The following is an 11405-nucleotide window of genomic DNA, read 5'->3' on the forward strand; positions in this document are numbered from 1 at the left end:
CACATTCACAGCATATTTCTGCAGCTTTTCTGCATTGCGATGAATTTCTTGCTTAAGTTGCGTCGTGCTGTTCTGCGTGCCAACCTGGAGCCCTGGCCGCTATTGAACAGGAAGGCTGCTCTATAACAAAATAAATTGCATTGTGTTGCAAATGTAATTCTTCAGGCAATACACGAATCTCTATATTGCTTGCTGTCTGCAAATATATATATATATGTATTTTTCTTCCTGCAAGTGCTGCCAGGACTGGCAAAAAATATGCATTAAATCTCAAACCTCTCTAACAAATGGAAAAGAGCTGAACTGTTTATCAGAGCCAACTCCTCAAGACAGAAGAAGCCAGATTTTGGCACTCACAATACACAGCCTAATCCTAAACAAGCCTTTCCTCAAACATCTAGCAGGGATCCCTCACTTGTTTCCCGTGCTCCGAGCTGCATGGGCCCTACCAGCAACGCATGAGTGACCCCGGCATGGGCCTACCAACATCAGCCGCGGTCACAGCTCACATATTAACCAAATATTTAAAAGCTGCTCATGCTCTGAAAAACATCACACTGCCATCTCCATCCTCTGAGATATGACTCACACATTTATGGAAATGGAGCTACCGTGGCAGAGTCACTAGCATGACTCTCTGGTCAGCCTGGATCAGTCTCTCCGTGCAGGCAGATCAGCTGTCATCACAAAAATGCTGTCAATATTCCCCTTGGTTTTCCCCTTTGTATCTCAATGTCCACACAGGATTTCAGAGCAACTGTTCAACCCTTTTCTATGAGATGCCTTCACCGCCCTCTTGGATGAGTGCTGCAGAGAGTGTTTCAGCCTCTGCCACAGAAAAAGCCATCACAATTTGAAAGGAACAGGTTCTTTTGCCAAATAAATACAAATTAAAACTCCCATTTTCTCTTTCTTGTCTCCAAATCCTCAGAGAGTGGATTACTTCCAAAACTTAATTTACTGCAGATTTCTGCTCATTTTCTGCTGGAGCAGCCCTCCCTTCTTGCAGAAACAAGGAGCAAGTAACAACCTCAGCTTTGTTTCAAAGCTGCCGTGGCCTCACAAGGTGAGCTTGAGGTGTAAAACCAGAGCAGACTTGCACTGAATCTTGGGTGGACATGAGCGGTGGGGAGAGAAGGGTGAACTCCAGCCTCAAGAGGATGACCAAGGAAAAGAATGGAGCACAGAGCAGGATATTACGGCTGGCCGGCCAGCCCACCCCACAGCCTGTTCTTCCCATTGCCCCTCATGCTCTCCTCCCCCTGTGTTGGGAAGCCCTGCTCCCTCTGCCCCAGGGCTGAGTGTGGGGCCAGTTTATCCTGATCCCCTGCAGCGGACAGACCTGATCCAGCACGGGGGATCAGCGGGGGGCTGCCTGCCAGTCCCACTTCAGGACAGGACGCAAGCCACACGTACACTTTAGCATGCCCCTTGTTCCCTGCTGCACCCCTGGGCACCGCTCACCATGTCACAGCCTCGGGAGGGGCCTGCCCTGCGCGCACGCCTCGAGCACACGTGCCCTGGCACACTCGGCTGCTGCACACACCGTGGGGCTGCTCTCGGCACCGGGCAGCTGCGACTGGGTGCTCTGGGTCTCACCCGACACCCTGGCCCCATGATAATGTGCCTTCAGACCGAGTCACTCCTTATAAACTGATGGGTCAGGAACAAGTGGAAGCCTTGACTGGTTTATATCATGACAGCTACTGTTCAATGCCAAAACTTCAGCTCCTTTAATAAAGGCCTTTCCTCCGAGGTGCCTGTAGCCCCCTGCACAAATAGCTCCATTTTGTCATTGTGGAAGCACAGCCAAAGCGGAGGTTGCATATCATAGTACAGAGGAAAAATGAAATCTACATTTCTATCTAACAAAAAATAACTATACTACAATCAAGCCAAAACCTCCTAACTGGTGTCAAAGCCTTTTTTAGGTTCACTGCCTACAAACACCGAAGAGGCAATGCTTTCCCTGGAGATCAGAGAGCAGGGAGCAAGGCTCATGCAGGCTCTCACAGGAGAGAATGGAAGGACTATGGTGTTCCTCTGCCCAAAAGGGAACTGAGGAGCAGGAACACAAAGCTGCCCACTCAATTTTACACACAAAGGCCAGGACAGTTACATATATACAGACATGCATTCAGTCAACCACCACCCATCAAGAAGCACAGCTGGTGGCACTTACCGGAGTTGTGCTGCTTCCTCCATAGAAAGTGACTTCCTCCCAGGTGACGATGAAAATCCAGATGGCGGAGAAAGAGGACATGTCTTTGAAGTGCTTGCGGATGTCTTTGGAGGCTCTCCTCAGCAGCTCGGGGTCTGTGCTCTCCCTGTAGTAGATTTCTCCCCGGATGCCGTTGTGCACGTCTGCCCAGAAGGGCGCGACGAAGGCCCGGCCGTCCGTCAGGGGGAAGGCCTCTGGCGTGAACTGGCTGACAAGCGCGTTGAAGGAAATCACGCCATTGTTGTTGACCTGCACAAGGAGACCTGCTTTCGCTTGAGCAAACCTTTGCAGGTAGCAGAAAGCTGCTGGTTTATCAGAAAATGGGGGATGAGCGACTTCTGCCAGAAGGCAGCTTTTATACTGACAGCTGGTGAGAGCCTGACCCTCTAGGCAGAGATTCAACTTCATCCTGCTAGTGGTGGCCAAAGGCTGAGTGCAGGAAGCCCCAAGCAGGACAAACCCTTGAAAAGTCTGCAAAACAGGGCTTCTGCAGGTCAGCAGAGGAGAAGCACCCTCCAGAGTGGGATGGCACTCAGCTCGGCTGGGAACCTGCCTTGGGGCCTCGGGATTTCTCAGCCTTTGAAGAGCAGCTCCGCAGCACTGAGACCCAGCCGTATGACACGGGTGGCTGCATGGCATGAGGGCTCCAGGGAAAAAGAGCTAAAGCATCGGGCCCAATGCTTTCGGGTTTGTCATCTGCAACACACCCAGGGGCTCCCCAAGAGCAGCGTGACACATGGTGCCATGGGCAGCCTCCCCAGAGTCTGCTGAAGATGCTCCCCAAAACAATTATTTTTGCAAAGCCTGGAGAACAACTGCTGTCCCAGACACTGAAATCTCCCACCACACAGAGGTCTGAAACCCCCTCGGGGTTACTGCCTTCCCAGTATTGCTGTGTACAAATAGGAGCTGGTCAGGCAGGGGAACGACTGAGCCTTTGCCTCTTCTGAGCCTGTAGGGCTGGCAGGTTTATATCGTACTTTGGATCAGGCATACACACAGAGACTGGCTTGCCACAAAACGTGGACGCACTGGGGATCTGGCATAGTGAGGCCCCCATCTAAGGCACCGTTTTGATGCACCCAGGTGAACCCTCTCTCAGCCCAGCCTGGAGGAATCAATGTCCCCTGCCAGGCTTTCGCTGTGCTGTCATCTGAGAATGGCAGCAGCCAGTCCTTGTCTTGGGCACCTACATATGGGTCCAAACCATTGCCCTTTTTTTTTTCCCTGCAGGTCCCTGCATGTTCTTGTTTCTTGTCATGTAACAGGAATAATGTTCCTTGTGTCAAGACCTTAGCTTTGCTGTACCATTTAATCACCTACAAAGAAAATTTATTGCCTTTTATATTCCTTCCCCACGAACATTAGCCCATTAAATATACCTTTGACTTTCTTAATCATAAAACCTATCAGTTCATGAAATCTAAGAACTTGTCAGGTAGGTGCTAATAAATCTTCCAATTCCTGATGATGGCGAGAGCGCATTTAAAATGCAGCCACTAATGGCAAGGAAAAGAATAAAGGTAAGGTCTGCTTCTTCACTTACATAAATGCTTCTGTATGGGGCTCCAAGAAAGATGAATGGGACAGAGATCTTGATCTCAGGAGAGCTTCCATCATCAACTTTAGGCGTTTTTGTGTCATTCTGCCAGAATGGATACAGACTTGCCATGACGTCAGCTGGAAGGAGAGGGAGAAGAGAGTCCTTATGGCAATGTCAGAACCAGTCCTGACTTCAGAGAGGCCACAGGGTTGCCTGTCCCCAAATGCTGACTGACCTCCTGCGAAGAGCAAATTAGCTGCCTTGCCCTCCCCTCCTTTGCCGGTGTGGACATGCTTGTGATGCTGAAGGTCTGCTGGCCACCAGCCTGTGCCTAAGCCAGGCCAGGCTTCGGGCTGGGCGCGAAACTCTATGCTGTGCACTTGAGGTGGCAACCTAACAGTGACTAGCCAGACTGGTACTTGGCCACAGTGCCATATTCTGCATCACAGCCGCTGAGGAAAACAGCGCCAAAATCCAGCATTGCCAGCAGCCAAAGGTTGTCTCAAGCCACGGCAGAGATGCCAGCTCTGGGACAGGGTCATCAGAGAGCATCATCCAAAGGTTACTTAGGGCAACAGCAAGGTGACCACAAGATGTGCACGCAGCTTGCAGCTGCACATTTTACTTTCCACGTGATCACTTCATAACACCAATGCCTTGGCTTCACATCAGGAGAACAAGGACAACAGGTCCATCCCCTCCTGCTCCAGGATGGGCAGGACATGCTGTTTCAGATGGTGAGGTGCTCAGGTGCCTGGAGACCAAAAAGCACCAAGACCAACCCCCAGAGCCACGTTCCTGGCAGCAGCCACCTTGCCCCTGCCGGCATGGCAGAGCTGTCCTGGGTGCCATGGACAGCCCTCCACGCCGGACTCCCAGTGCTCCTGGTGCTGGGTTACAGCTCAAGGGGCCACAACTGCTCCAATGTTTCCTGGCAAAATTAGGTTTCTTGCTAAAAGGCACTGCTGATGAACATAATTGTCTCTTCTAAAAATATTTCAGAAGATGGTTTTGACATGTTTCCACCAGACTACAATCTACCAGCTAGAGTCACAAGTGGGCACTTCTGGCCCTAGGGCACATGTCCTTTCCCGTTACAACCCCTGCCAGATCGCTGCTGTCATCTCACACCCTGTTTCTTCCAGTTAGCTACTGGTGTGGTTCCTCACAGAGAAAATGGAAATTTTGCTGGGTTTTCCTCCCCCTCCTCCCCTCTTTGATGTAGAAAAGCAGCACCCTGTCCCTGCGACATTCAATCTTGGCTGACATGAGCCACCAGGCTCTGAACAATCCCGGCTCTGTTCACCTGGATTCAGGACATGCTTTTATTTCCTAGGCACTATCCCGTGCTGTTCAGGGGCCTCCAGCTGAGGACAGCCTGCTCTGTGCTCTGCCGTGAGGGATGCAGGAGGGGCTCTCGGTGCTGCCCGGCCTGGGGAATGCTCTCTCCTAGCTACCCGGAGGATGCTCCCTGCCTGAAACTGCCTGGGAGTAAGGAAAGTCACCATCTGACCCTTCTTCACAGGCGTAACTGGTCCAGCTTTCCTTGGGGAAGAGGAGACAAGGGAAAGCCTGGCCTAACCCACGGGCATCCTGACTTTCTAAGACACATGCATGTGGCCTGAACGGCCAAGCTGCAAGCCTGGTTTTACAGATATATCCAAAAGGCTGCAGCAAAACTCCTGGCTGCCAGGCAGTAAAACAAGTTGTTGCACAGCTGTTAGCACCTGATGAGTTATTACAGCTGAGGCATAGCTATGACACACAGATTTTACTGATTTTTTAAACAGGAAACTCGGCAGAAACTTCTCGATGCCAGCCTCTCCAGCACTGCTAGTGCGACACCGGCATAACTTTGCATGCATCGCCTCATCCAGCCAAGCAGCCCAGTGGGCCCCACTGATCACGGGTTTTGCCCTGGTGGCATTTCCCGTGGGTGAACTGGTAGCCTCACTTCCCACACGAGGAAAGAGAGCCACAGCTTTTGCCTGAGCTGCCCTCAGCCTGGTGGCGACTTAGCAGCTGACCAGGGAAACGGCTTCTAGACTCCCCAGCTCCAGGTTCCCTTGCTAGAGCTCCTAAGCTGGCCACACATCTAGTGCCAGCCACGCGGTGCAGATCTGCCATGTTACCACACTACAGAGGCTTTTCCTGCCCATACCAGCTCTGCTTGCCCATCTTCAAATTGAAACAAGACAAAGATTAATATCTGCATGAGACCAGCAAGCTGCTCCCGTGCTTTTCAACATCATAGAAACCCATGGCTTGGAAGGGGTCCCCAGCTGCCGGCTGGTCTCATCTCCTGCCCCAAGCAGGGCTGACCCCATGGTCAGAGCAGGTTGCTCGTGGCCTCACCCAGCCCAGATGTGAACACCACCTCTTCACAAAACACAACGCGCCACGAGAAACGGGGTGTGAGTGCAGGGAGAAGTTCCTGCTACAGGCTGCAGCCCTGCGACCCCACTGCAGCACCTCCACATCTGCTGTCGGATGTCCTCCGCGAGCATAGGAGGAACCTCACTACCCACAAACCGTGACAGTTCGCTACTGCTCACCCACTTTACCCCTTACTGGACATAGATAGGCTGGTCAGCCTGCTCAGCAGTCCTAACACCAGAAATTTTTCAAACTCCAATTTCATAGCAACTGGCCAGACCATCACAACCTCTGGAATCACAACCCATGCACGCACACACAGCCTATAAATGATACATACGCACACATATGTAAAACGCTCACCAAACTCCACAGTCGCTGTGGCCTGTACATCCCGCTGGCTTTGCCAGCTTTGTATTCAGCACGCTGTGCCAGCTCCTCATTCGGTGGAAACTGTCATCACTTCATTGCTCCCAGTGAAGTGAGGGCCATTTGTGCAGGCTGCCAATCCATCTCCCATGACACAAGCTGTCACTTCTGCAAAGCTGGCACCATGCTTCCCCACGAAGGCACACAAATCTCCCCACGTAGTGCTCACCCTTAAAATCAGTGGTCCTTCCCTCACCATGGGAAACACAAAGTTCACCCTGGTTCTTCTCCTTGCTCCAGCCAAGGGGCTGGGTGTGTTTTCCAAGCCCTCTGTACTTCTGGGGCCTCCGAGCACAGTGCTGCTGCGAGGTGACCACCTTCCCAGCACAGCTCCCAGCACCTGAGTGGGATATACTCACCTCGCTGTCGCGCAGTTATCACCAAAAGGGCCACCCAGGTTCCGAGAAACGATCGCTTGTTCATCCTACAGGAAAGAGAGAAACCCGGACATGCGTCACATTGGTAGGAAACCGCATCCTTGAGCAAACCTCGGGTGATCCCGGGTGCCATCGCTTCCCAAAGTGCCTGACTGCTGCTGACACGTGGATGCTGCAGAGATGGAGGTCCCTCACCTGCCAGGCAGACCCCAAATGCCTACTCCATAAAGTGGTGTGCTGAGACTTCCCAGGTGATAACAGCAAATTGCCCTGCCAGTATTGTCAAAGTAAGCCCATAACCACACAGAAGAGCTGCTGCTAATTTCATGCAGTGTTTGGGAGTTTTAAACAGCCCGTTCTCTGTGGGCTGTTTATTCTCCTGATAGTTAAAAAGCAATTCCTCCCTGATCCGCTCAGTACAAGGATGGACACTTCTGCCTGACTTCAAGGGGAACAGCTTCGCGCTGCTCCAAACGTGAGCGCTGATGCAGAGCTGCGGTGTGCTTTCACAGCTAAGGGGCTTCAGACACTGCTTGGACTAATCCTTTTGCTGGCTGCTAACACAATTGCTTACCATTTTTGACAAGTGTGGAAGAAGCACAAGCATTAACACAGCTGGGCAACTCCTTGCTGTACAGGAATCAGTGACAGAGAGAGAAGCAGACACGGGGCTGGGAAAATAAAAGCGAAATCCTGCACCAGCTGTAATTCCTTCTGCGCCTAATGCAATTTGTTACTCATTATTAATCCAATAGAAAATATTGCTTAAACAACTGCTTTGATTTCTTCACCTGTCGCTTCTGTTCATTACACACAGGCACAGCTCACGTAGAGCTCCCAGGAAGGTATCGTGTGCTCCCAGCAGGTATGCGCCCGCCGGAAAAGTACACCATCATCTTCAGATGCAAACTGTATCTACGCATTAGGTACAGCCCTAATTTCAATACCAGCTTCTCTACCTTCTCAGCTTTATACACCCCACGCATTTCAGCTGTGTGGACACACCCAGCATCTCTTTATGTGCTCCCTACAGATGTGTTTCTGTAGCATATGGTGATCAAGAGATCCAACTCCTTCTAAGTACGCCCACACACATACATAACGCATAGAGCACAGGACTACAGCAGGGAATATGCCATTGTCTGTCCCACATCACTTCCACTTGATTCCCATTACTGGGAGCTCAGAAAGCGTGAAACAAGGTGGAAGGAAAGTTTCTCCCTGCTTCACTGCTCCTCGGTGTGCCACTCGCATCAACGCTGGCCACAGCCTGCTGCCAGCAATTGCGTTCTGTGCTGAGAAAAATTCATTCCACCAAGGAAGTTTTCCCACATTGTCTGTCTCAGAAAGATGAAAGGAGGATGACAGTTTTATACAGATCGTAAATCTGAGTCACTGTGGATTCATTAGAGAGACCAGGCAGACAATGACTAGTGGAGACTATGGCAGTCAAAGAACAAGAGCGAGACCAGCACCGCTTGAGAAACATGACAGACAAAGAATACGTTACTTGGCATATCACACTCAAAATTACAGTTTTTTAGGTATGGAAAAAAAAATTACCAACCTGTTTCGTAGGTTAGAGGAGCAATCAGGTCTGAAATTTTAGACCAATCTTGGTAGACCAGGAAGAAATCCTATGTCAATGGAGAACGCATGCCGGTCCTTCGTTGCCAATTATTGCTGATGACTGAAACGATGTCTCAGTCCCCTTGCTCTTGCAATTGAAAAGTCCGTTTTCTTCAATGATGTTCCAGGGCAGGAGGAGTGTTGAGTTGCAATCACAACTGTTGCCTCTATTGATAACCAGCAAGGTAGTCTGGAGATCAGATTCTGGCCTGGAGATGGAGAGAAGCCTCTTTCTTCCCCAAAATCTCACCCCCTTCAGGTGGATTCAGATGGAAATGTCAGCGAGCCGGAGCTGGGTGCTGCTCAGCATTGCCTTTCGCTGAAGGAAAAAAAATAAAAATCAAAACCAGAATTGAGCCCCTTCCTCCTTTGTGTAAGTGAAAAAAAACCCATCTATATAATGTTACAGGATTAGCATTAAACAGTGCTAGGCTTAAAGCACCGTTCAAAGGCAGTGCCCCAAAGTTTCAATGGAGTTACTTATCCATCCAAGTCTCGTTTTACTTTCTGTAACTTACTTCTGCTTTTACAGGTGGAAAAGAAAAAACTTACCCAGTGCAGCGTGCTTTCTCCAAATCCGCTGGAGAGGGTTTCATTGCTGTTCCCATTTCCACCCTCTCTGGAAGGACTGACTGATGCTTTCACTGAAGGCTGTGGGGAGTTTCACTGGGGCACTGCTGTGAGCGTTATTACCATTTTCATTCATACAACCTGCAATTTCCACAGGGATTTTCCTTGCCTCTGGTGTCTGGGCTGTTAGATACACAACTACCTTAAGGGCCAAAACCAGGGGCTGCAGGTGGAGCTGAGGTGAGGACATGTTGTCCACAAGTGTGCAATTATGTGCTCGTGGGACGGGGGCTTCGCGAGGATGCCCTGGCCCTCCGTGCCTGTGCCCCACAGCCACCTGAGCTGAGCAGCTACCAAGGATGTTTATTGTTCGTTGGATCTCTGTGGTGGCTGCTGCTTGGAGAACATTTCCACCCGTGCTGATGGGCTGGTTCCCGCACACCCTCACCGGCGGTGCGCGGAACGGCTGCTAGCCCCAGCGCGCAGCACTCACCAAGGGCTCGCAGGGCAGTAAGCCTCAGGCTGTGTTACAGAGACCAAAGCTCCTCGTTGGAGCCCAGCCTGTAGCCCAAGGAAAGAACCGTTCTACTTTGGTTCACATCGATGTCAGATGAGAGAGGGACAGAGAGGCGGAACAGCGGCCGGGGGGTGCAGGCGGTAACGGGCAGTGCCCCGTTAGAGCTGCACTTTACAACCTGCACTAAGGTTCTGTTTAGACAGGCGGTGCTCCAACCCCGGCAGTCCGTCATGGGGAAACAGCCACGTTCTTATGGACATAACCACACAGCCCAGCCTTGGCAGAAGGATTTTCCCTTCTGACTCTTTGGATGGAGGCCTTTTACTACCAATTTTCCCTGCTAGGAGGTAGTTATTCCTCCTGCACTCCCTGTACAACCACCCCCATTCCTTCATCAGGAATGGAAAGGGGACAGGAATGCCAACAGCCAAAGAGAAGCACCTAGAAGTCCTGACGTTTTTCCCAGGACTGTGGGTGCTCCTAGAAGCGTGTTTAGTAAGCTCACCCCTGAAGTGCTGTGTCTTATCTCAGCAGTTTCTTTTAGTACATCAGGGCACCAGGCAGTACACCGCCTCCTCAGCAAATCCCAGTTTCTCTTTTTCTTCCAAGCATGCCCTTGCTAGCAGGAAGCTTTCTTCTTTTCTTTTTTTTTTTTAATGGTTTTTTTTTTCTACATCAACTACTTTAGGGGGGCAGGGGCATTATAAAGTACTGAGTGATATTCCAGGGGCAGATTACTTCCAGCCTGCCACTCCATACACCCTGGCTCTTCCTTTCCCTCCCATACAAATTTTAAATATTACAAGCCACTTCTCATCCTGTTTTATAACATAGAGAAAACTGGTGACAACAGGTTTCCCTCTGCTCCTTTGTCAGTTTAATATTCTGGTGCTGTTCATCCTGGGCAAGTCTACACTGATGAAGTTTGATTAGGTTTCACTGTCTCTTTGGGGAAGACTTTGTCTTCTAGGCAATTTTCTTTTGGCAGGGGATGCTCCCATCATGCAGTGCTGAGCACATCAGAGCTGAACAACCAACCCCTTTTTCTTTTTTTCTTTTTTCTTCTAGCAGAAAACTTCATTCCCATGCCCAACCTCAAGAAAAGACAAGCATTAAAAGATGAGACAAGGGGGGGGTGTCTCTGGCTGCTCGACCTCGGCAGAGTGACTGCAGGTAGTGCCTGGTGGCATTCCCCATTTCAAGGGACCTGCCTCAAGCCAGGGAAGACACTTTGGCGAGGGGGTTTGCCCAGGAGCTGCATCTAATCTGGAGGGGCATCTCCCTCCTCCTGCCTCTCCCCATGGCCATCTGGTGCAGGCCAGCATGGGCTAAGCCCATGACTGCTGCTTTAGTGGCCCATACTGCCCTCCCCATCAGCAACTACAAGACTTTCCTCAAGGGTGAAGCTCTTTTTAACCCCAAGGCCAGTTCCACTGAGGACACAGAGCAGGTAACAGAGAGCAAGCTGGAGCCTTGTTCCTCACCTAGAAGTGGAGATGAGTCACCACCATGGAGGAACACAGTCCAGAAGAGGGCTAGGTCTTCCTTTCAGCAGACGGCATCTCACACAAATGAGGTGGCTGCGCCCGAGCTCACCAGGCAGACAGCTGGCTTCAACAGTCAGCAGAACAAAAAAAAAAAAATCTCGGCAGCTTTCACTCTCCCGAAGGTGCATGTCAGGCATGAAGGTGAGATGGAGGGGAACGTTTTGCTTCAGGGAATACAGAAGTGCAAAACTCAGGA

The 11405-nt window shown here is 50.8% G+C and overlaps 1 protein-coding gene across 5 annotated transcripts in view; it reads right to left on the reverse strand.

Moving 5' to 3' along the window:
- The window catches only part of TECTA (tectorin alpha), a 35978-nt gene extending 24706 nt beyond the window's left edge, over window positions 1-11272 (reverse strand). For 3 of the 5 annotated variants that reach the window (XR_008749880.1, XM_055819266.1, XM_005243056.4), the window contains exons 1-5: window positions 9128-11272; window positions 8514-8894; window positions 6929-6993; window positions 3768-3901; window positions 2183-2470 (exon numbers count right to left, since the gene is read on the reverse strand). Coding sequence is in view for 4 of the 5 variants with exons in the window: in XM_055819266.1 (XP_055675241.1) it covers window positions 2183-2470; window positions 3768-3901; window positions 6929-6992 (486 nt within the window). In the remaining variant the exon portion in view is untranslated. The remainder of the gene's footprint in view (window positions 1-2182; window positions 2471-3767; window positions 3902-6928; window positions 6994-8513; window positions 8895-9127) is intronic. The other 2 variants (XM_055819265.1, XM_055819264.1) reach the window with 2 other exon arrangements.
- Between the last annotated feature and the right edge of the window lie 133 nt (window positions 11273-11405).

Source organism: Falco peregrinus, chromosome 15, assembly GCF_023634155.1.
Source record: "Falco peregrinus isolate bFalPer1 chromosome 15, bFalPer1.pri, whole genome shotgun sequence".
NCBI classification, from domain to species: domain Eukaryota; kingdom Metazoa; phylum Chordata; class Aves; order Falconiformes; family Falconidae; genus Falco; species Falco peregrinus.